This window comes from Suricata suricatta, chromosome 3 (genome assembly GCF_006229205.1).
Source record: "Suricata suricatta isolate VVHF042 chromosome 3, meerkat_22Aug2017_6uvM2_HiC, whole genome shotgun sequence".
Taxonomy (NCBI): domain Eukaryota; kingdom Metazoa; phylum Chordata; class Mammalia; order Carnivora; family Herpestidae; genus Suricata; species Suricata suricatta.
Window position 1 is genome coordinate 105,734,843 of NC_043702.1, and position 25,102 is coordinate 105,759,944.

Here is a 25,102-nt window from a genome sequence, read left to right on the forward strand (position 1 = left end):
ACGTGGCCGCACTGGGCGCCACGCTGTACGCGGCACTCGGGCTGCGCAGTACGTTGTTCACGGCGCTGGGCGCCTGCGTGCAGGTGGCCGCGCTGCTGGCCGTGCTCTTCGGTCTCCTGCCCCGGGGGGCGGTCACCGCGCTGCGTCTAGCGCTCGGGCGCCTGGGCCCGGGCGCCGGCCTCACCAAGGCGCTGCCGGTGTGAGCAGCCTTGGGCCCGTGCCGTCGGGCTAGGACGGACGGAAATCTTGCACGGAGACCACGCGGAGCCCGGTCCCGGGACGCGCCGTCGGGAGACCACCGGCAGCCGGCCCGCGGCGCGGACGGAGCCGAGGACTGCACCCGCCGTCTTCCACTTCGCGCTGGGGAGAGGCTGCTCCGTTGTCGTCCCAGCGAACCTGTCAACTTCTTCGAGCCGCTGTTCTAATACTGGGACTTGAGCCGTTTCAGCTCTTCGGGTTCAGCGTCTTCCGCCCTACTGGGTGTGCTATGAGGTCGGGATGTTGTGGTTGATTTGGTGACGATGCTGTGAAACACGGTAAATTGCTTTTGCGTTTACCGTGGTCTTAGATTGAGGGCAGTAAAAAAAAAATTGTTTATAACATTTGAATTAGCTGCCATTGTGACTTTTCCGAGACTTTTACCTTTTGTCGTTTAAAAAGTCCACTGGTAGATTGTAGCGGCTTAGCTACAATACGCTTGTTTGCTTTGGCTCTTGAAAATTTACTTTTCCTTCGTTCCCGGGTTTCGGCACCAAAAAAAAAAATTTTACTTTTCCTCATTCAATGAGTGGATTCTTAAGGGTATCGAATTAAACACTAAATTTAGCCACCAGGTTTTATTTAAGTACTTTAGTTAAGACGGTTTACTTCGGTTTTTATTTTTTTTAGTGAGATTGTAAATATGGTGCCTTATAAAATGTAAGGAAGATTGATTGTGTATTAGAGATGAAAGCGATGGACCAAAAAAGGAAATGTCTGCCCCCAAAAGCATGACTTGTCAATGCTCTGAGAGGTCTCTGGGCAGAATTGCGTTGGGGACTCCTGCCAGACAAGACTTCTGCACCCAAAGTTCTGTGTTTGACGGAAACGTATTTCTACAAGTCCTAATTACCATTCCTAGTTTTATTGTCTGCTTTTTAAAGTATAATTTATATTTTGTAGGTTGATTCTAACGCAGTGTAAGATGCTCTTCATGTCTGACAAGTTTCCTTTTAGGTTCAGCATTTTCTCGTCTTTGATTTTATTGCATATTCTAACATACTGCCAAAAAGTTCGGACTCAGTACTCTCATGAGTCCAGAAAACATGCTTTGTCAGTAGCTCTGTATTAACTAGAAAGTAAAAGTATTTGGAAGTTTTAGATTCTGTATCCCTGGTTCTCAGCTCACATCAGAATCACTTGAAGACCAGTTCAGCGGGGAATCTGGAGCCGGGTGGCAGGGCACCCGGGCATAAGGAATTTTTCAGAGCTCCCCAGGTGATCCCCTGTTCAGCTCGGGTGGAGAACACTGTTCCGTGGGCTGGACTGCACAGTTTGAGAATGATCTTCTGGGGAAGTCAGAGTCCACCTGCCTCAACAGGTGTGTCGGGCAGCAGTAGAGCGTTGCCTCAGTTCACCCTCAGGATTTATGTTCCTAGAGCCTGATCAGTGTCATAAGCCCTGCCTCAACTCCATGGGGCTCCGCACCCTGGTATTCTCGAAGAATTACTGCCTGTTCCCCTTTCAGTAAACAGGGCTATCTATCTACCTCAGGAGGGACGAGAGGGTGTTTGTAGTAAAAACACATGCACTGTTTCCAGAGGGACTTCCTGTAACTGGAAAAAACTGCCATCGGCTGCTCCTTCTGTCCCCCAATTAAATCTCTGTTCTAAGGTCTGTTTCTTTAGAATTTGCACAGCTGAAGGTTTGACAGTGTTTAGCCCATTTTTATGTTGATGCTGTTACTTTTTTAAAATTTGTTTTCCCAGCATTTTCTCAAGAATTCAAACACTGAAAATCTAGCATTTATAAATTCAAAGCACAATACCTTGTATGTACTTGGTAGTGATGTTTTAAAATTTCCTAAGTGTTTAGTAAACTACAGTGTAAAGATTTCAATTTTTCCTAAAGGAATTCTTTCTCAAAATGTGATTTGGTTATGTTTGTTGAGGTGCTGTACTGTTGAAATGTTACAACAGTAAAGTTCTTACCACATGGATCTCAGAAAAAGCTTCTCAATACAGGTTTGCTCCTGGATCCCATTTTAGCTTATCAGAATTTGATTACCGCTTCTTTATATGCTGTGCCATTGGAGGGCAAATAAAGAATATCCCACAAACTTGCATTCCTGAGCCTCCTAATTGTGTGTTTACACTGACATGGTGATAAATGTTTTTATATCTCAAAACAAAGTGAAAACTATTCACTTGTAGTCTCCAGGTTCCAGCACCCTGAAGAGCAGTGTGTGTGCAGAAAGAACTTACTTTTGCCATGTTTTACATTAAGAGGGAACCAGTTAGGAGGTTTTGTGTCTGTGCCGCCATCCCTTGTCTAGGCCACTGCAGAGACTTCAGCACCACTGGGTGGGCCAGGCAAACTGGTCTCCAGGACCAGATTGAAGCGGCACAGCAGTAAGATGTGAGGGCGGCCACAGGAATATCCTTTGAATAGGAGTCGTTTTCTTACAAAAACAAAGGATCAGTAGAGAAAATATGGGGATATTAAACCGAACTTTTGGCTTCTACTCTAAACCGGGCCAAATGTTACATTTATTTAAAGCTAAAGGAATTTGTTGTGGATGCCCTCCTGGCTTTAAGCTAAACACTGGTTGGAGAGAAAGTTTTCCAAAATTGTTTATCCTTTTCAACTTAAACAGTCTGTGACATGATAGACAGTGAGGAGAAGAGTACATGTAGTTAATTCCTGGCTTACATCCGGTTCCTCTCATCAGAAACCAGAGATTTGGAGTCTGAGTGGGATTACCAGGAGAGGCACCCAAGGGAGAGCCCCTGTGTGCACAGCCAGAAGACTCTTTTCTTCAGAGTATAATTTTCTACCTCAGCACAGGGTTTGAATCTACTTCAGACTGTATCAGTTTCAAAGTATTTCTTGCTCTATTACAAAAATACGTGACAGACTGGGTAGACGAGACAAAACCAAGTTCACAAATGGAGTTAACCTCGATGGCTCGGAGGGAGCCATCCACTTGCTCACAGGCACGAGCAGGAACTACACCCTCAGCACACTGGATGCGGTGGGAACATCCTTAAGGCAAGCACTTCACAACTGGTTTTCTGTTAATTCTTGCATAAATCACATTCTGTATTCATACAAAAACAACTTAATGTTTTTTTCTCTGACAAACTGTACATATAGAAACAAATTTCCAATTGGACATGAACTTAAATTTGTGGAGGTGCTCCATGTCTCGTGACACTTAAAAAAAAAAAAAAGATTCCAGCTTTTCTCTTCACAAAACAGTGGGAGTGAGGGCGGTGAGGTGGACAGGACAGGACGAGGCCGGCTGCGCTGGGCGGCCGGCAGCAGCCTCTTCACCGTGAAGACCTCATTAAGGGCTCCTGGGGTTCAGGGCTACATGGTGCAGGCTTCCTTTTGTTTCTCTTGGTAAGTCCACAAGAAGTTCTTAAATACTGTCCAGAGAGGCCTCGGGGTACTCCGCCCCAAGTCCTACCGACCCCTTCCACCTCCCCTTGAAGCTCCTCGCCTTGGTGGGCCCGAGTTCATGTTACTCCCTCTACCCCAGTTACTGCCACTCCGGCCCCCTCTGGAGGGAGTGCCGCTGCCCAGAGGGCCCCCGAAAGGTTCGTCTCTGTGGTAGCCGTCGTGGTGGTCTCCATCCAAGGAGCTGGAACGCCCTGACTTTGGCACTCTCTGGGAAGGTCCGGGGCCTCCTCGGCCTGAAAGGAGACAAATTGATTTCACGTGTTACTTTTTTTTATAAATATATCAGAGACTGTGAATCAGTAACTCCTGGCACAAACTTACTGATGACAGTGGAACACTCTGGGTCTTCAAAAACGAATTCTGAGGACATGAGTAGTGGCATTCAGAGTGTTAGAGGTGGTGCCTCTACCCTTAGTCACCACTGTCACATTCCCACCCAGCTTGTGGCCATGCTCCCCAGCAGCCACACATGCTCCCCAAGGCTGTGCGGCGGAGAGGACGGAAAAGCCACGGGAACCGTGGGGCCCGTCTGGGAGTCCCAGACCACACTGGGCCAGGTCTCCAGCAAGTGTGTCTCCACTCTGTTTTGCCACCAGGGGTTATTCTATTCTGGGGGAAGACTTGAAAAGCAACCAAGAACTCTGGAAACAGCTAAGAAATACAAACTGTTGATGTAAATTACAATGTGTTTACTATCATTATCCCACCATGATGTGGCATTTTTGTTTTCTTTTAAATAGTAAAATAAAGTATTTCTTTAAAAATGAGCAATTTAAAAAAGGAATAGAAAAGAAAACTTAGCCTTTAGGATTATTTCTCCCAGGGATTGGTTTTTTTGTTTTAATTTTTTTTAATGTTTATTTTTGAGAGAGCGAGAGAGAGCGAGCGCACAAGTGGGGTTGGGACAGAGAGAGAGGGAGACACAGAATCCGAGGCACGCTCCAGGCTCTGAGCTGTCAACCCATAGCCCGATGCCAGGCTCAAATTCACAAACCGTGAGATCATGATCTGAGCCAAAATCAGACACAACCGACAAAGCCATCCAGGCGCCCCTCTCCCAGGGATAGTTTTATCTGTTCCAGACTTGGACACAAAAACCTTAAATATATCTATCTATATATATAAATCTTAAAATTCAACTTAGGGGTGCCTGGGTGGCTCAGTCGGTTAAGTGCCCAGCTTCAGATCAGGTCATGATCTCATGGTTCATGGGTTCGAGCCCTGCGTTGGGCTCTGTGCTGACAGCTAGCTCAGAGCCTGGAGCCTGCTTCAGATTCTGCGTCTCCCTCTCTCTCTGACCCTCCCCTTTTCGTGCTGTCTCTCTCTGTCTTTCAAAAATAAATAAAAAACATTTAAAAAAATAAAATTTCTACTTAAAAATTTTTTTTCTCATGAGCTGAATTTGGTCATATTTCCCATAATACACTATCAAAAGACTATTGTCAATTTTATTTTGTCTTAATTTTTTTTTAATTTTTAAATGTTTTTTTTTTTTTAAAGAGTAAGAGAGCGAGTGAGCAAAAGCAGGGGAGGGGCAGAGAGAGAGAGGGAGACACAGAAACTGAAGCAGGCTCCAGGCTCAGAGCTGTCAGCACAGAGCCCCATGTGGGACTTGAACCCATGACCCATGAGATCATGACCTGAGAGGACGTCGGACGCTTTTAACCGACTGAGCCACCCAGGTGCCTCTTTTTTGTCTTAAAAGTCTGAATGGAATGTGATTCTAGGTAAAACAAGGAGGCTAGGAAAGCCAGCCAAAGGAAAAATGTTGGTTTCTTTTCCTACAAAGTGTAGCCCAGACCCACCTGAAGGTGACTGGGCAGAGAAGATGACAGCTAGGAAGTCATTTCCACACTAGCCATGTGGCCTTGGCTAGGGACCTACAGGTGTCCTAAGTGCCCATACTGACCAGCAAAAAAATGTGTGCTTATGTGGCAGATCTACCAGTGACATGAAGTAGCTTCTGGAGGTTTTGCTTTGAGAAGAACCACCAAAAACAAAAAGCACAACTTTGTAATGAAGAGACTGTATCTATGAGGCAAGTTAACTGGGCTTACTTTCTAGCAGCCTCCAAACTACCATAAATGCAGTGACCCAGCCTTACCTGAGACCACATGGTGGCCACTGCTCCTGGCTAGAAGTGCTACGTCTAAAATAAAGTTCCCAAGTTTCAAGCGATAGCAATAGCCCCTCTGAAAACAACTCCTTCCAGACCATATTCCTCAAAGTCTTTGTGACTCTGCGCATCAGCAGTTCCTTCCAGACCCAGAAAACACAGGAGCTGGGAGAAGACCATGTTCCTGCCACTGAGGAAAGCCTTGAGGGCCAGGAGCGGCCAGTGGCAGCCAGCACATCTGCTGACGAGAGCACGACCCCCCAACCCCCATCTCTGGGGCACCCTGACAAAGAGCAGGAGTGGAACCCTGAACCCTGAGGGAACCAGGGAGGAGAACTCTGGGAAGCACGTGAAGGAGGCTAATGCAGAGGCTGGGCTTACAGCCACCCGAGTGACAGCTCGGACCAACTGTGGTGGGAGCCCAAACCAGCTCTACCTGTACCACGTCTGGGAACACCTGCCTTTACACAGCCTAAGCCCTGGAGGGGAGCATGGAAGAGGGACCCTCGGTAGCCTGTCTGGAACAGATGGAACAGGAGTCCAGGGATGGGGCTGGCCTGGGGACCCCGGCCTTCTTGACGGAGCCACGGGAACTCCTGGAACGGTTTACCACTGGCCTCCACTTACCTTTGCCTCCTCGATCCTCAGACGGGCCCCCTGGGGCTTCCATTTCTCTGTGTTCTGAGGTCCCTGGCCCATCATGCCAGGGACGCTTTCGGGGTGGCAGGGATGCCATGTCCATGCCCTGGAGAGAAGAGGAACGTTCTCTGCTAGCTGGGGAATGACCGTCATGAGGGGGATGATCAGGGCGAGGAGCATCACGGAAATGTTCATGACCCGGTCCTGAAACGGGAAACACAGGCTCAGACTCTGATAATCTTCTATCATAGTGTGACCAAAAGCAGACGGAAATTATACTGTTTACTACCAACTTGAGAACCAATATTCATCCATGCAAGAAAGATACGCTGAACACCCACCTAGGCCAGGTGTGAGTCACATCACAAGGACATGAAAAAAGGTGAAGATTAGAAATCAACATACCTCTTAAAATAAGACACAGGTAGGGTCCCGAAAAGTGAGTCTCAGCCTTTTTATAGTCTCAGGATGTCTACACTCTTAAAAATTACTGAGATTTCATTTATGAGACTTACATTTCATAATATTTGCCATACTAGCAATTAAAGTTAAGAAAACTTTAATTCGTGTAACTATATTTTCTGAAAACAAAGCCATTTTGTGAAAAGAATGGTAATGTCTTCTATTTAGACAAATCCCTCTGACATCTGGCTCAGAAGAAGAAAGGTGGATTCTCCCAGCTGTTCCTGTACTCAATCTACTGAGATGAAATGCTGCTGCCTGAAGGATCTGAAGACAATCCATCTTCCCACGGAGACGTGAGTTAGAAAAGCAAGGACCAGGGCACGTGGGTGGCTCAGTCAGTTAAGTGGCCAACTTCAGCTCAGGTCATGATCTCAGAGTTCATGGGTGTGAGCCTCACATCAGGCTCTGTGCTGACAGCTCAGAGCCTGGAGCCTGCTTCTGATTCTGTCTCTGTCTCTCTGTCTGTCTGTCTCTCTCTCTCTCTGACCATCCCCCACTCATGCTATCTCTCTCTCTCTCAAAAATAAACAGATGTTAAAAAAATTTTAAAATTAATGAAAAAGGAAAAAAAGAAAAGAAAAGCGAGGTCCTTGGGTGTCTGGATGGCTGTCGGTTAAGCATCCAACTTGGCTTCGGCTTGAATCATGATCTCAGGAATCATGAGTTTGAGCCCTACGTCAGGCTGTGTGCTGACGGCGCAGAGCCTGCTTGGGATCCTGTCTCCTTCATTCTCTGCCCCTCCCCCAACTTGCTCTCTCTCTCAGAATAAATAAACATTAAAAAAAAAAAAAAAAAAGGACCTGGTGGCCCCCCCAAAGTCCCCAGACCCCACTCTATGAGCTGCAGGGCTCAGATCACCAGAAACCGCTGCGGCGCTCCCTCCTCACCTGGCTCTCTGTTTCCATCCCAGGAGTCTGGTTTCCGTCCTCCTTCAAAGCGAGGGAACTCATCAGGGGTGGGGAGTAAACCCTTCCTTCCTCCTGCACATGGGAACAACACCACACCACACTCACACACCATTTCAGGTGTGTCCCCGACAGTGAGCTCTGCGGCCCATCCTTGCCAAGCCCAGCACCCTCAGCCCACGCTCACCTCGCGGCGTACCCCGACCTCGACCTCGGAGATCTCTTCCTCGGGCCGCTTCATCAGAAGGATCAAAATTCTCCTCTGGACCAAAGTCTTCAGGACCAGGAAAGCCGTCCCTCCCTCGGGGCGGGGCACGGCCTTCATGTCTTGGGGGTGCTCCTCTTCTAAAGCTGTCAGGGAAAAGCAGCAAAATATCTGCCTGATGAAACCCCCCACAGCTCTTGAGTTCATGTTTCAGAGACACATAATAGTGTAAGAAAGTATGCTCTTAATGTTAAATGGGAGGAAAACAAAATAAAATTACACATTTTTTAGTACAGATTGTATAATCCCAATATTAAAGGCAAAAACAGAAAGGAAAATGTAGGGTTATGATCATTTTCTCCGGAAGCTTTTGGGAGTAACAATAGAAGTGAATAAGTTTTAGCTGCTAATAATGATGCCAAGCGCTTTCATTTTCAGATTTCAATTCATATTATTCCATTTTATAATCAGTACCACATTATTAACTCCATTCTATCCATGAGTACACCGAGGCACAGAGAGATAGAGTCATTTATTGGAAGACACACAGTAAGTGTTGGGACTTGAACTCAGCCAGTCTTGGCCCTAGCCCATGCTCTTTACCGCTGCCTCCCCTGAATTTTTCATTATCAGTTACAATCAGAAAAAGCGGGGCACAGAATTATGACTCATTTGGGAACATCTGCTCTCCCATGTGCCCTAGCTCACAGCCTCTATGCAGGGCTAGCCATGAACTTCACCCACGGCCCGACTCCACAGCTGACTGCTGTACAGGCAGGCACTTGGCTAGCAGGCAGCCTGGAGCCCTGGCTGGTGGACAGGCTTGCTGTCCCCCTCAGGATTCTGGGCTGAAGGCCAAGAGTGCTACTGAAACACGGCCCTTATGAGAGAGCGTCCCAGGCCAAGGAGGCCTGCAGGGAGCAGAAAAGTGGCCCGAGTGTGCAGAGAGAGGCCTCAGGGGTGGGGAGCGAGTCAGGACTGAGGGCACAGGGCACAGTCTGCATGGGCACCCAGGCCTCCCACTTCTTCTTCAGCCTCCTCCACTCAGTTATCTTTTACTCCAACGTTTCACTTTGCAGAACTTCAAACCAAGAACAAAATTAAAAGAACAGAAAAACAAACACCCATGTGTCCTTTGCCTAGATTGATCAGTTCTTTTTGTTTTGTTTTTTCAGATTAATTAGTTAAGACACTGCCACATAGGCTTTGCTCTCCATCTACTTACAAATCTGCTTTCTAAGCCATTTCAAAGTCAGTTGCCAACAGCATGACCCTCATCCCTAACACCTCAATATGTTTCTTCCAAGTACAAAAACTTTCTCCTACATAGTAATACTATTATCACTTGAACATGGAATATTATTTAATACACTCTGATTCAAATTTCTCCAACTGTCCTCATAGTGTCCTTTATAGTTGTTTTTAAATATAGATTTCAAATCCTGATTACATACTGTTATTTAGTGGCCCTATGTCTGGTCTACTTTATCTAAAACCTTCCTATATTTGATCTTTCATGACCCCAGCATTTTTTAAGAATCCATCCAGATATAACGAGGCACTTGGGTGGCTCAACTGGCTGAGTGTCTGACTCCTAATTTCAGCTCAGGTCATAATCTCACGGTTCATGAGATCCAGCCCCATGTCAGGCTCTGCAGTGAGCGTGGGGCTTGCTTAAGCCTCTCCCCCTCCCCTTCTCCCCGCCCCTTGGGGCACCTGGATGGCTGTCAATTAAGCAACAGCCCAACTGTGGCTCAGGCCATGACCTCACGGTTCATGAGTTTGAGCCCTACATTGAGCTCTCTGCTATCGGTGCAGAGCCTGCTTTGGATCGTCTATCCCCCTCTCTCTCTCATCCTCCCCAACTCACATTCATGGGTGCATGTGCGCGCTCTCTCTCTCTCTCAAAAATTAATAAACATATTTTAAAAAGATTCTCTCTCTCCCTCCCTCTGCCTCTTGACTCACACACATGCTCTCTCTAAATTAAATTTTTTTCAAGTCCATCTAGATAATTTTATAGAATGTACAATTTAAATTTATCTATTTCCTCATGATTAGACTCAAGTTAAACCTTTTTGGCAAAACTGCTTCTACCTTCCCAGTCATTCCGGGTTTTCTGCCTATTTATGAGGAAAAGTGGTGTGCTGACAAAACTTTACTGTTGCCAACACACACCTTCCTTCACAATACGTAATCTGCGGGGAGGATCTACACAGGGTTTTACTGTAAAAAGAGCTTTCCTTTTTCCACTCCACTACTCCAGCTATCTTTTTAGTAACTTTCTTGGTCCTGAGGACCTTGATAACGCGAAAGCGGGTGTGTCCAGGATGCTGGCTGAAATAGCAGGCCAAAAGGAGAGGAGTGGAGCAGGAAAAGTACAGCAGGGGGCGCTGTCTCCCTGGGACAGAGTCAGGGAGAAATCCCCACCCCCAACACCACAGGACTGGCCAGGCATCCATTACAAGACTGCCCTAGTTACAAAAAGATGGTGAGAATCTAATGTGCCCTCGTTAGAAAGTAGCTCCTATCAAGGACTAAATATGTCCTCCATAAAAGTTGTACGCTGAAGCCCAGCCCAGCAGGATGGTATCTGGAAATGGGCATATGAGGGGAATTTTGATTAGAGGAAGTCATGGGGGTAGGGGCCATGTGATGGGATCAGTGCCCTGGGAAGAAGAGACACCAGTGAGGGCTAGCTCACTCTCTCTCTACCAGGTGAGGACACAGGGAGAAGGTGGCTGGCTGCCTCCAAGTTAGGGAGAGAAGTCTCACCAAGAACCCACCCTGCTGGACCTTGATCTGTGACTTCAAGCCTCCAGAACTGTGAGAAATTGGACTCCTGTTATTTTACTTCCCAGTTTAGGGTACCTGGTTATAGCAGTACGAGCTGATGGGTACATCCCCTAATGAACTGACCATTCTCAAATATCTCTACCCACAGACAGATTCATTTATTCCACAGTTACTGAGTACCTATGCTGTGTCACCACTACTGCTCTGGGTCCTGAGGCCACAAAGGTACAGAAACGAAGCCCTGGTCTTGGGGAAGAGGTCATGTTCCTGGTAGACACACGTACTAAGAAATAAACACATCATTTCACATTGAGCAGTGCTCAGTGCTGTGAAGAAACAGGAAGCAGGGTAAAGAAACTGGGATGAGAGGAGGACTGTGCTCGGGGACAGTGCAAGGGGACTGTGCTCTGGGCAGAGAAAACAGCATGCACAGCAGGAGCAGGAGCACGTCTGGCATATCTGAAGAGCAACAAAAAGCTGTCAAAAGCACAAGGGTCTAGGTTGTGGGTCCGTCACTGACAGATGAAATACAATACAAACTAAGGCACAGTAAAACCTGAAACCGCACAAGATGCAAAGATTCAGGAAATCAGTGAAAGTTACACTGATGCCAAAACCTTGGAAATGCAACCCCTGCAGACATACCATGCCATCCCGAAGACCGTAGAACACCACTGGTACACCCTGGACACCATGAAGACAGACCCTCAAGAAAACCAGGAGCCCGTTACAGCTTTTTAAAGAACTCCCCACTGATGGCAGCTTTCCCAAACCCCTCAGCCATTCTTGTCTAACACACCCTGTGAGGAGGAGGGAATGCCAACCCTTGGCTCTATCTTCTACTAGCAATGGTCCAAACATCACAGGAAACACTGCGGCAGGGACTGGGGACAGGAGTGGCACACGGCATGGCACCGCAGTCTGCCAAGCTGGCCTGAAGCCGCTCAGACACATCCGCCTGTCCAACACGTCTGCCTGTCCAAATGACAAACTGCTGATTCCCAGCATGGCCCCTCATCTGGCCACTGCTGCCAAGAATGCCCATCACACAATTTAGTGGCACACAGAAATGCTCAATTATCATCACCACTGATGATTCTCTGTCTCATCTGAGATTCACTAATTCTTGTTTTTTCTCCTTATTTCTTCTATACCTTTTTTACCCCAAGCAAGCAAATTGAGTGCTCAAGCCTAACCTTGATCTAACTCAGCAGCAAGGTAATTTTTCAGCTTGATTCGACTGCGTAAGCTCTTTAGGCAATGACACAAAAATGATCTCATAATTCCTTTACTCTCAATCTGATGATCTATATCATACTGCTTCATTGTAACCCAGAGAATCTGGTGCCTTCTAGTCAGATCCCAGAAACCTGTTACTATCCTGATCCTCACATCTCTTAAAAAGTACCAAAAAGTAAGAAAAAATTAAAAAAAAAAAACAATTTCTAAAGTATAAAGATAAAAAAGAAGCACAAAAAGGTTAAAAAGCATAATTACTTGTTTAAAGTCTACACGCAAAACCTAGAGGGTAGACCTAACAATCGATGCAGCGCCCTCTGCCCCAGCCAAAGAGGAAAGAGAGAACAGGGCCGCAGCTCCAGGAAAGAGCTAGACCCACAAAGCGTCCGTCCCACCTTTCTTCTCTGCGCCCTCGAAAACGTGGGTCCTCAGGCTCCCGGGGGAATCGTTCATCTCCAGGTCTGCGGCCTTCCCAAGCCCCTGGGGGGCCCCGAGCTGCGCCCCGGCCATCCCCCTCGCTGAATTCCCTGTGATCGGGCGGAAATGGAGGCCCGGGGCCCCCACGCCTCCACTTCTCTTCTTGTGGTAAAGGTCCTCCTCGCCCCTCAAATTCACGTAATCGGTGGCCAAAGCGTTTGTCCGGGTGGAAGTCATCTGGTCTGCTGAAGTCGTCAGGGAAGTCGGGGTGAGGGCCACGCCTATCAGGGGGTCCCCTGCAGTCCTGGCCGCCCCGGAAGGGCCCCCTCTCGGGCCCGTGCTCAGGGCCGCTGCTCTGCTCATGCCGCCTCTCTGACATGGGGCCCATGTGATGGTTTGGAGGGCCGCGTGAGTCACCTAAAGGAAACAAAGCTGATTTTTACCGTGTCTTCCAGGAACCCTGCCAACACAGGTCTGATTGTCAGCATCTTACAGTGTCAGAATGCTTTCTGGTGTTTAAAATGTTTTCCCTCCTTAGCTCTCAGCACACTGAGGAGACAAATCCCTCGGGCATCATCTGATGGAAGAATGCAGGCTCTCAGGTGCAGATTTCAACGCCATTTCTCACTAGCTAACCAACTCCCCCTTGGGCAGATTACTAATCTCAAGTGAGGTTAGCAACCTGTGACAATTAACTCAGAAAACAGAGAGTCTCACAGGCCTGAGCATCCCTTCCCTGCCCCCACTCCTTCAGGGATTTCAGGAGGCCAGCCTGCTCCCTGCCCCGGGAGGGGGGGGGGGCGGGGGGCGCAGGATTGGAGACTGCAGAGGGCATTCACACTGCAGGCCACTGAGGCCAAGCAGAGGGCATTCCCCTCTGCACCTGAAAAGGCCTGCACAGCCCATCACAGGTGCAGCCTCTCTGCTTCCGCCACCCCCAAGGTTGCCCTTGTATCCCCTAGTTCATTTAACTTCACTCGTTAACTCACACTTTGATCTTTTTTTTAATTCACGCCCAGAGAAATGGACAGTTTGGGTCTCTAACAAAGCACACTCTGATTCTTAACAAAATCCTCTGAAAAGCACAAGGAGCCATAGGCCTCTCTAATAGCTGCCTGGTGACCAAACAGCCTTGCTGCGCTTCGGTTTGGGGGCTCATACGAACACACGCCCCTGCCCCTTTGCATGGATGATATACCCCTCATCTATAAGAGTTACCATCGTTCTTTGCAGACAGCGTTTGGAAACCCACTATAGGTTTTTTTGAAAATACTTTAATATGTGTAATATATTCAACGTCCTGAATAAAAATGGAAACAGGCCCATTAAACTGGATGGCTAACTTTGCTCACTTCTTAACCTGGGAGGGACTGGCTCTCCTGGCTACTGAAATGCGGCAGCCATTGTACACAGGGACCTGTTTTCTGTCAACATACAATTCAAATCAAGCATTTTTTACAGGTGGGTATCAAAGGGACCCTCTTGCTCTAAAACAACTACGTTTTTAAGATGAAACACACCCCCACACCCCCCACCTCCGCCTTTCCCTGCCTCTCCCTGGCAATAAAGGTGAACTTCCTCTCCTGGAGCCACAGACAGCCAGGGGCACCCTTCCTCCTCCCTTTCTGTTCCTTTCTCTTGGCCATTCCAGTCCTGCCTCACCACTCAACAGGTATAAAAAACTTGAAAATGTCAGTATAACAAAACACCACCAGAAGGGTTCTCTCTTCTAAGCCCTCCTGTGCCTTCCGCCTCCCGGTCCTTCCTTCATTAAATCAGTCCTCTCCATGCTCAGGAAAGCACCTTCTAAGTTGTTCAGTCAGTCTGCAAATACCCCGGGGCCCTTTCCTCCGATAAAGAGGCCCCCTCGATCCTCAGTGGGTTCCTACTGCTAACGGCTTCTTCTCTGACTTTATGCTGCCTGACCTTGGTGTGATCTCAGACACAGCAGACTTTGACCTGAGGAAGCTGAACACATTCCATTAGGACTTACCTATGAATAATAATCCTCCCATTACCTCTATCTGTTTAAAAGTACCCTGGCTCCTCCAAGGAAAGAAACCCACCACTACAAATTAGAAGGGACGTGGCCACCGGTGATGGGGCGGCGGCGTTGGTTAATCCAGTAGGGGATGGCAGGGCCACTTTCTCGGCTCTCCCTTCTCCCTTTGGTCCCTGGGAGGAGAAAGAGAGGAGGAAGAGAGAGAGAGAGAGGTAAAGAGAAAAGGGGAAGAGCAAGGAGGAGAGGGAGATAGGTGGAGACAGACACAAGGTAGGGGAGAGGAAGAGAGGCAGGCTCTCAGTTTGTTGATAGCTGTACCTTGTGGGTAACAGACTCTTCTTGTCTCAGGGTCCCCAAATTCCAAAGATGGGTTCTTGCTTTCTCTTTTTCCCTGTTGGCCACCACTTCCATGCAATGAGACTACAATAAAGATTCTCCTGCTCCCTTTACTGCTCCCTTTCCTAGGATGGGCTGCTTCTCCTAAAGCCCTAGCGCTGCAAAATGCTGATGAGGACTTTTCTTCATCTGATAAAGGGAGGGCAGGAAATGTAACCTGTGCCACAGAGCACTAGGGGCTCAGTTCATTAAAAATTACAGGGAGTGAAGTTCTCTGAAGTGCAACCTCCACAGTCCTCCTGGTTTTCAGGCCCGTGTCCTCCCTGTTGAGAAGCACCCTGACTCCCAACACCTGTACTTCTGACCTGCCCTCCGTCCACACCCCTCACGGTCCTGCCCTTGCCCTCTCCAGCCCTTCTCCTGCAACAGCACAACGCCTGAGTGGGACAAAAGGCTGCCTCTCTACTCTCCTTCAACTCCTGCGATGAACTCAACTTTCAAACAGCCTACATCTAAAGACTTATACTTCTCATCTCTGTGTTTTCCAAAAGATCAAGAACCCCATACCTCAGTGCTTTGCTTTCTTCTTAGCAAATCATGCAGAACAATATAAGCAGCTAAAGCATTCAATACGTGGCACAATCAGGGGCAGAAGAAGGTGATATGAAGAACACGAAAAAAAACCCCTGAATTCATGATCTCATCACACACCAGAAACGGAGGTGGCTGGGCGATGCAGGTGCTAATGATGTGCGCAGGTGCTCAGTGAGCACGGGGCCACCCCATCCCACAAGAGGGATGAGGCCGTCCACGGCGCAGGCCCCACTTCCAGGGCTCCCCCCTCCCAGCAGTCGCACTGCCAGCATTGAGGAGCTTACCTCCTCGGGGCGGCCCTTCTGGCTAACCAAAGTCAGTCTATGAGAATACCTTTACCTGAAATGACTGTGTTCCTAGTTTTCCTATAGGTTCAAGTGACCATTCTATCAATTACTTACCAATAAACTATTTGTGAGATTTACCCAGAGGTGGCAAAATGCAATCTCTTATTCAGCCGAGCAGATATTTACCTTTGTTAGGGCCGGGTCCTTGTCCAGGGTTAAGAGGGGGGATGCGACTTTGTGCTCCCTGCTGCCCTAGGCCTGGTATCAGGGGTGGGGGGCCTGCGTTCTGTCCTTCCTGAAAAGATGTTTTTAAAGCGGGAGTGTGAAATCATAGGCTTGTGCTTCATGAATAGCAATTTTATCATAACGTGACAAGATAAAAACACTAGGTTGCCCCAAAGCCTCCAGCAGTGAATGTATATAGCTAGTGATATTATAGAAAAATTGTCCTTACATTGGGGGAAGGATACTTCTCTAACCATAATAAAAGGACACACTTACACTTTAAACCTGATGATAGGTTTCACTTAAAGATAGATCTTTACCTGTAATGCCAAGTAAGAACCTCAATGGAAAGTCAGAAATCACAATGTAACACTCTGCACAAAGGAGGAACTTCTAGCAAAAGTAAAGATCTGGAAATCTGCCGGGACAGGTGAACTCTGCTCTCATACTCAGACTCCTTTCCAGCTACAGAAAATAATCAGTCCTCTCAAAAGGCCAGGGCTGGGTTTGAAGAGGCAGAATACGAAAGGAGTCCGTCCACACCAGCTTGCTCCTATCCCCTCCCTCTTGCTCGACCTCCTCATTTCCCATCCTCAGCATCCTCCTTCTCATTCCCAGCTGGGTCACCTGGGATCCTGCAGAATTCCTTAGGTCCCGCAGACACTAACCTGCTGCTCTGATCCTCTTTGTCTCTGGAACCCCGGATCTCACCCCAGCTTGTCCCTAAGATTCTGTACTTTTACCTAGCCATGCCTAAATTCTGTGTCTCCACACTATCCAGTGACCTTGGATCAGGTCTCTTAAATTCCTTTATATAAAAAATGCATTTGGTGACTGGACCTACTATGAAAATAGCAGTTTCAGAACCATTAATAGCAAAACCAGCTCCACAAAAGAGCAGCCTTGACGGGTGCGGCACGCAGCTACGAACGGTCATCGTCAACTCAGTACCAGTAACTTCCGTCCTCCTGTCTCCTCTCCCCTTCACCTAAAGACTGACCCTTATCAACACTTTTCACACTATGACTTTAACACCAGAAAGCAATTTCATTAAATTAAATCAACTGAAACAAAGGGTTTCAATAACTGGCCTCATCAAGAGAGTCAGATTTCAACATATAAAAAATATGAGTCAGATTTCAACATATAAAAAGATTTCCATCAGGCAACTCTTGATATCTGAAATGTCCTATAATGTGTCAAACCTTCACACTCCAGTCTTTAGAATGATTTTACTTCTCAGGTATAAAATCTTCCACTACTTGATACAATAAGAACTCTTACTGAACTGTCCCAGAAACCCAGGCCCATCCTCTTGAATCTGACATGTTTATAATTTCAATAATAATGTGGTAGCTAAAGTTCATTACTGTTTTTGTCCTTCAAATGAAAGCAGTTAATCCATTACCATCAGGTCAGGTAACTGATACTGTAAACACACGCAAATGCTCTGCGTATTAATATAATACACAAAACTTCAAGTTTTAGGGCAGTTCAGGACGATCAACCTGGGTTTATCCCACTCATCCTAAATTCTAAAAAAGTGCCCAAGAGATTCTGGAAATAAACTCAACTACCATTGGGCTCTTTGCTGCTGTGACACTTGTGGATCCTGGGAGATCTCCAGGAGAGTAACGTATAACCTTATTCAGCTAGTTATCTTAATTCAGTAGATCCTATGGTCATCTTCCCGTGACAGATTCTCAAAGGTGTTTGAAAAGCAAAACGGGCTGTGTTTTCCACATGCAGCATCAGCAGCACATCCTCTCCAAGTGGACTGAGTGCCTCTCAGTGAAGACACGGTGGGGACAATATGAGCTCACTCACTCAACCCACTTTTGGTCCAAAACTGACTTCAGGGACACAAACCCAGTTGTTCATACCCAAATAATGCTTCCAGACTATGAAACTGAGGAAAACACAGAAACCACAGAACCACACAATGTCAAATCCACTCATGCTCATGCAGTCTTTCTGGAATTCCCCCAAAAACCCTGAGCCTCCTCACACCACCTCTCACAGCACAAGCCCGCCAATGGGTAATAAAACTTGGCAAACAAAAACAGAATCCTCAAAAAAGGGCCCAGGAAATGTCTACAGAAATACTCCTCCAGCAAATTTACATATGGGCTAAAACAACTTGAACAGAATTTTGTCCAAAGAGTCACAGTTTGATAAAGCACAATTCGGGGCTCAGAGGTTTCTAAAGTGTTCACCGAAATGCCAACAGTGAGGTCAGAGTCTACTGTACACTTATGAGTTACATACTCCATGCTATCTTCAACAGTAGAGCCGGCAGGCAAATCAGCCCATGAAACACCAGGCTACAAAATGAAGAGCCCAGAAACGGGAGGCCTGGCAGGTTCAGGGCCATCCATGCTTCCTCCTCAGGGTCACAGCTCTTTTAGCTCAAGGACAATTATGAACCATACTCAACTAAGAGAGGATCTTTTCTGAATAACTGCTATTGAAAAGATTCATATTACATATATATAGTGGTCCATTTAATTATTCTCATCTGCTTCTTCAGCCATGATGCTATTCTCAAGCCACCATCACTACCAAGGGCCCCTGGATGAGCTGTGACTGCTTTCCACAGCATCTGGCCATGCCACTTCCATGCAGGCCCTATCTTCCCAATGTGTGACGTCTAGAAGTTAGAAATAAACAATACCTGATTGAAGGGGGCCCGGGGCCCATCACCTAGCAGAGCTGTTTTCTGCTGCTGGAATGGTATTGGCCCTTGAGATGGATGTGGCCCTCTTGCCGGGTTCTGCTGTCCCTGAGGTCCAGGGGGCCCTTGCATGCCACCCTGAGGTGGAGGCCCCAGAGAGCCCTGGGGCGGCCCCTGCTGACCTTGGGAGCCTGGAGGCCCTCGCAATTCCTGGGGAGGGCCCAGCATGGACCCTTGGGCTGGAGGCCCCTGCATGCCTCGCATCTCCTGAGGGCCTCGCATCTCCTGAGGGCCGTGTCCCAGCAGTCCACTTGGAGGGTGAGGTCCTCTCATCTCTTGAGGCGGGTGGCCCATCATCATCCCTTGGGGAGCAGGACCCTGATTCTCTCGGGGGCCTGGAGGACCCTGCATTCCTCTTGGATTCAATCCCATTAGAGGTCCCTGAGACACAGGACCTTGGATCCCTTGAGACCCTGGCCCACCTTGGATCCCATGAGGGTGAGGAGGTCCTTGCATTCCTCTGGGACCAGGTGGTCCCTGCATGCCTGGAGTACCGGGAGGCCCCTGAGGGCCCAAGTGACCCTGGGGACCAGGTGGGCCTTGGGGGCCTATGTGACCTTGTGGGCCAGGTGGACCCTGAGGACCCATATGACCTTGAGGACCAGAATTACCCTGTGGTCCAGGTGGTCCTTGAGGTCCCAAAGGGCCATGAGGTCCAGGATGCCTTTGCATTCCTTGGGGCCCATGCATGTCCTGAGGCCTCGGCAACCCCTGGGGCGGGCCCTGGGGCCCTTGTGGTCCCATGAATCCTTGTGGCCCCCCACCTCCCTGGTGCAGTGGAGGACCTTGTGGTCCCATTTGTCCCTGGGGTCCAGGGGGTCTAAACTGTCCCTGCGGCCCCGGAGGCCCCATCTGAGCCATGTTCATTGGCATCTGCTGAGACGGATGGGGCTGCTGAAAACCTTGAGGAATCTGAGACATTGGACCTTGTCCTGGAAAGGGCTGGGGTCCGAGGAGAGGAGTGCCAGATGAAGGAGGAGGCTGAATTTGCTCAGCCTGTTTCTGTGCAAGTCTTTCGATTTTAAGTTGCTGGAAAGAAAGAAAGAAAAAACACACTGATAAATGCGCCAGAGCCCTTCAAGATGATGATGCTGCTGGCACTTATTTCACTGGGAGAGTTTCCAGACAAACATAAGGCAGCAAGCTCCCGACCCTCCACAGTAAGGTATACTGGGGGCACGCAAGCTCCTTCTTTGGAAATCCTGGGGGAGACAGCAGCCAGGATTGTTTATATCCACTGTATTACACCCAAGAATTTACTAGTGCTTTGTCATTCTTGCCAACTGTCAAAGGTTAAAAAAAAGCAAATCACCTGCTCTGGATCTGACAGAGAAAGAAAAACTATTTTATCTGTGAGTAAATAAATGAATCAAGTCAAAGCTATGTTGGCTTTATCTTTTCTATTAAAAAGGTATGTTTAACTTAGTTCTACTCACTGCTTGACTGATCTGGTTTTAAAAGTCTAAGAAACAGAATTCTTTCACAAACTAGTTTCCTAATGTGGCAGTAAGTAATGGTGGTGCTGGATGGGGGGATGGGCAAAATAGGGGAAGAGGAGTAAGCAGTATACACCTCGAGTCAATAAAATAATTAAGTCACGGGGGTAAAAAGTGCAACATAGGGAACAGTCATTGGTACTGGAACAGTGCTACACGGGGACAGATGATACATTCATAGTGCTGTACACAGCGTTAAGCTACAGAACTGCTGGGTCACCATGCTGCACACCTGAACCTATGACATTATATGTCAAGCACACTTCAACTAGAAGCTGAGAACGACAGAAAGAAGTGGTGGCGTTCCTCAGACCCGTCTGAGGGCCCCCCCTCTTCCTAGGGAGCATCGCACACCTCCAGAAGCTGTGGGTTGGTGTACTGCAATGTGGCCATTTCTTGTTCAATTTCCGCTTGGGTTTTCTTCTTCTCTTCCAACTTAATGTCCTCTTTTCTGTCATTCAGCACCTCATTTGGGGCAGGAATTGGAACTTTATTTTGCATCCAAGCCTTGGGAAAGATGAGAACATTAAAACATACCCTGAGTGTGTAGATAATAATTACAGAATAAGAAAACCATTCTGTAATGTCACTGGCACGTTCCACCCTGCCGAATGCGAGCCAGCTCCCCTAGTGCACTGCCTCTATTTCCAATGCCCCTTCTTAGTGACACAAGAGTGCAGTTAGGCAAGCACTTTGCCAGGCAGAAACCACTAACTTGATAAAACAGTAAGATCTTACATGTTATTAAGAATGAAAAAGGGCACCTGGGTGGCTCAGTCGGTTAAGCATCCGACTTCGACTCAGGTCATGATCTCACAGTCAGTGGGTTCAAGCCTCGCATCAGGCTCTGTGCTGACAGCTCAGAGCCTGGAGCCTGCTTCAGATTCTGTGTCTCCCTCTTTCTCTGCCCCTCCCACGCTCACTCTCTGTCTCTCAAAATAAAGATAAAAAATAAAAAAAAGAATGAAAAGCCTGCCCACCTCTTCAAAAGGGCACATGCACGTTGTGTTGTGGGGACAAATAAAGTAGAAGACAGACAGACAAAGTAGAGGAGAGTCAACATACTCTCCCTTCCCCATGCTTCTTCCTCCTCCTTCCTCTGATGGCTTGGAGTGTGAGACATAGGTGAGAAGAAAAGAAGAGCTACAAGAGTCATGACAACTCCGCATGAACTGCAGAGCAGCAGATGGGAACTTGGTCTAAGAATACCCTAAAGAAGTCTGCAGTGCAGAAATACCTTCCACGGATGACATCATCCGAGAGATATTCACCAGGCAGAACCTCCGGTGGAGAAGGGAAGGGGGCTGGTAGTTACTCACCTGCTGGAACTGAGCGGGAATAGGTTTTGCATATGGAACTTTCTTCTGAGGAACTTTTTTCTGATCCTTTTGCATCACCTCCTCCATTCCCCAGTCCAAACCTGGAATTGTCATCTCAATTTCATTGGATTCATCTTTCCCTGTAACCATAAAAAGAAGCAGGTAGCCAAGGAAATGAGAGAAAGTGGCCACTTCATCAATGAATACATTTTTGGAAGAAAAGATTTTAAATAATATATAATAACTAATAGTCAGATCACTTTTATCAACACGTCTCAACACAAATCACTTTGGCATTTTCAAAATAATTCAGTGCCACAAAGGTAAGAAACAGGTCTCCCAGGGTGCCTGGGTGGCCCAGTCGGTTAAGGGTCCAACTCTTGGTTTCAGCTCAGGTCATGATTTCACAGTCTGTGAGTTGGAGTTCCACACTGGGTTTTGGGCTGTCAGCCTGCTTGGGATCCTCTCCCTCTCTCAACCCCTCCCCTGCTTGTGCATGTTCAGTTTCTTTCTCTCTCTCTCAAAATAAATACATAAACTTAAAAAAAGAAAGAAAAAAAAGAAGAAACAGGTCTCTAAAACTTTTACAAAAATAAAATGTATGGGGACAGTGTCTCTTACCCATCTGCTCCTGTTCCATAGCCAGTTTTAGTTGTTCCGGGATTCCCATTCCTGGAATGACTGCCAGGCTATTCGGTTCAAGGTCATCTAGAAATAGAAACGCATTTATTAGAAATAGAGATGTTATAAACAGAGGAGTCCAGTAAAATAAACACTTTATAAAAATGAAACCTATCGCTGATGATTTATCACTCAATAAATACACTCAATAAACTATAAACTGAAATTAGTTTTATGTAATCTTCTCCATACTTAACACTTCTATAAAAGAATATCAGATTTCAAAAAACAATAAATGTGCGGGTCTCACCATATTCTACTCCGTCTTCAGACATTCCAGGCAATAGGTTAAGATTGTATCGATCGCGCATTTTATCACCTGGTCGGTTTCGGGTCCAGAATTTGCTGTCAAAACAAAACCAATTGCAGGAATAAAGAGAGGAGCACGGTTTCAGTGTATTTCTGGGTACTTAAGTGCATGCATCAGGGCAAACACAACAAGGTTTTACAACACCTTTCTTCTAAGAATTTAAAATGTTGAGAGATTGTTTTTAAAAAGAAGGCAGAACAAAATTCAAATAACAAAGTCATACTCCATACTCCATGTCCTTATTATTATATACATATTTATAAACCACTACAAAAATGGTGAACAACAGGGACACCTGGATGGCTCAGTCGGTTGAGCGTCCCACTCTGGCTCAGGTCATGATCTCACAATTCATGGGTTTGAGACCCGTTTTGGGCTCCGTGCTGACAGCTCAGAGCCTGGAGCCTGCTTCAGATTCTGTGTTTCCCTCTCTCTCTGACCCTCTCCCATGCACACTCTGTCTCTCTCTCCCTCAAAATAAATAAACATTAAAAAAAAATTTATAAAGGGGTGTTGTGGTGGCTCAGTATGACTTCAGCTCTCAGGTCATGATCTCACAGTTGGTGAGTTCGAGCCCCATGTTGGGCTCTGTGCTGAACAGCTTGGAGTCTGGAGCCTGCTTTAGATTCTGTGTCTCCCTCTCTCTCTGCCCTTCCCCTGCCCATACTCTGTCTCTCTCAAAAATAAATTAAAAAAAAATTTTTTTAATGTTTTATTTCTTTTTGATACAGAGCATGAGAGGGGGAGGGGCAGAGAGAGAAGGAGACACAGAACTGGAAGCAGGCTCCAGGCTCTGAGCTAGCTGTCAGCACAGAGCCTGACGCGGGGGCTCGAACCCACGAACGTGAGATCTGACCTGAGCTGAAGTTGGAGGCTTAACCGACTGAGCCACCCAGGCGCCCCTCAAAAATAAATTTTAAAAAATGTATAAATAAATAAAAGAGATTGAACTACAAATTAATACATTGACAAAATAAATATGTATCTTCACTTCCTGATGCTCTATAAACACAGAATTCCTTGTTATTGTTGATATAAAGCTTACCTAGTATGGTCATTTGAACCTGAGCAGAGAATATGTCCTAGAGGATGCCAGGCCAGACTCCAGATCATTCCTTCATGGGCCATCTCCATTCCACCTACTTCCTTCTCTACCCTGTAACAGCACCAAAGAAAGAAGTCTTTTCATGAAAGTTACAAAAAAAAAAAAAAAGACAGTTTGTTTTACTGGAACACAAAGCTACCAAAGCCTGTTATTTTTAATCTGGTCGGTTCCACATGCTCCAGGGGTCCTTGTTTCTCATCAGTGATAGAACCTTTGATCCCAGGAGCACTGAAGAATGATTTCAAGCAGTAAGAAACAAGGAAATCTGCTTTATTCTTCCTTAATGCCTTCGACATCTAAAAACAGAGGTGTGAAGTTTTCTATTCCAAGCTGGGTTTACAGAATTGAAAACTGCAGAAGACTCTGACACGAGACATGGGAATACTCACGAAAAAACACAAAATGTTACGTTTTATACTTTTGGGTGCTCTTTTCATAAAACACAGAAATGCTTTACATGATACGCGCCACATACCCCACGTGCCAGAACAGTAAAGAGCCATCGGACCCGCCACTGGCAAACAGTCCTTCGTGAACGGGGTGCCAGGCCACAGCTGTAAAACAAATGTGGGAAAAGGCAAACTATTAGGATCTCGGCGTGCTAGAGGTAACAGATTGGGAAGCATGCCTCGGCCTCTGACCTGTGGCTTCCTTCTTATGACCTCGGAAGACTTGAAGCTCTTCTTTCAGGTTTCGGATATCAAACAGTTTACAGAGGTGGTCACGTGATGCCGTGAGTAGCCAGTTGCCATTGAGATTTAATTTCACTTCCATTACGGTGTTTTTATGGGCATGACTAGAAACAAAGTACCAAGAAGATAATCTGTCAGAATTCAAAACAAGTATAAATCCATACAATGGCCACTTTGGTTAAAAAGGACATGGGTTGAGATGGCAAGAGGCCTGTATAGCACGTAACACCACAAGACCACAGTTCAAAGTACACTTGACAGGAACAGGTTGACGACAGAAATAACATCCATTATCTGAGGATAGTTTTCATTAGCCAATTAAAATAGCAACTGAACCTCAACTGTGTAGAGAAGCTGATGTGTGAACCTGGGGATGCACCTAAACACATAAATTAATATTCGGTAAAGCTCATTAACTTTTCAAAGTTCAGCCAGGCTTCTCTCATTAAGACAAAGCATAAAAAAGGGGCACAGGCTAGTTTGAGGGTTAATTTTAACTAAAAAACACTGCAACAAGTCGAGACCTGCAGAAGGCACATCTCCAAAGAGCACCGTTCACTGGAATCCTGCATGCAGCAAGGCAGCCTTGCTCCAACCCCCTCACCCTGGATTTGCCCCCCTCCACAGTCACAAGGACCAGGATATAGGTGTTTGGTCAAAAACATGTTAGTGACACAGTTATTTCAATATCAGTGTCAACAGATAACTCAAAGACAAAAACTTTATTATGAGGGTGCATCGTAAGTAAGCACCTCAGACAAAAAATGAGAATGGATTCAAAACTGGAAGGGAAACTTCCCTCTAAATAGAGGAGCTGAGATGGAGAGGGCTGGGCCATGTCTAGTAAGTGGCACACATCAGCTCCATAGGGCACAG

General features: G+C 46.9%; 2 protein-coding genes across 4 annotated transcripts in view; one reads left to right on the forward strand and one right to left on the reverse strand.

Moving 5' to 3' along the window:
* The window catches only part of SFT2D3 (SFT2 domain containing 3), a 2,741-nt gene extending 418 nt beyond the window's left edge, over nucleotides 1-2,323 (forward strand). The window contains exon 2 of the mRNA XM_029933333.1: nucleotides 3-2,323. Within this exon, the coding sequence (XP_029789193.1) occupies nucleotides 3-203 (201 nt within the window). The 3' untranslated portion in view covers nucleotides 204-2,323. The remainder of the gene's footprint in view (nucleotides 1-2) is intronic.
* A 495-nt stretch (nucleotides 2,324-2,818) lies between these two features.
* The window catches only part of WDR33 (WD repeat domain 33), a 99,241-nt gene continuing 76,957 nt past the window's right edge, over nucleotides 2,819-25,102 (reverse strand). Inside the window, exons 9-22 of one of the 3 annotated variants that reach the window (XM_029934778.1) lie at nucleotides 24,176-24,330; nucleotides 24,010-24,088; nucleotides 23,475-23,585; nucleotides 22,370-22,464; nucleotides 22,060-22,146; nucleotides 21,439-21,578; nucleotides 20,474-20,626; nucleotides 18,564-19,652; nucleotides 15,851-15,959; nucleotides 12,424-12,862; nucleotides 7,976-8,139; nucleotides 7,771-7,863; nucleotides 6,407-6,622; nucleotides 2,819-3,896 (exon numbers count right to left, since the gene is read on the reverse strand). In XM_029934778.1, the coding sequence (XP_029790638.1) occupies nucleotides 3,667-3,896; nucleotides 6,407-6,622; nucleotides 7,771-7,863; nucleotides 7,976-8,139; nucleotides 12,424-12,862; nucleotides 15,851-15,959; nucleotides 18,564-19,652; nucleotides 20,474-20,626; nucleotides 21,439-21,578; nucleotides 22,060-22,146; nucleotides 22,370-22,464; nucleotides 23,475-23,585; nucleotides 24,010-24,088; nucleotides 24,176-24,330 (3,160 nt within the window). In that variant the 3' untranslated portion in view covers nucleotides 2,819-3,666. Of the gene's footprint in view, nucleotides 3,897-6,406; nucleotides 6,623-7,770; nucleotides 7,864-7,975; nucleotides 8,140-12,423; nucleotides 12,863-14,511; nucleotides 14,621-15,850; nucleotides 15,960-18,563; nucleotides 19,653-20,473; nucleotides 20,627-21,438; nucleotides 21,579-22,059; nucleotides 22,147-22,369; nucleotides 22,465-23,474; nucleotides 23,586-24,009; nucleotides 24,089-24,175; nucleotides 24,331-25,102 lie in introns of those variants that run through there. The other 2 variants (XM_029934779.1, XM_029934780.1) reach the window with 2 other exon arrangements.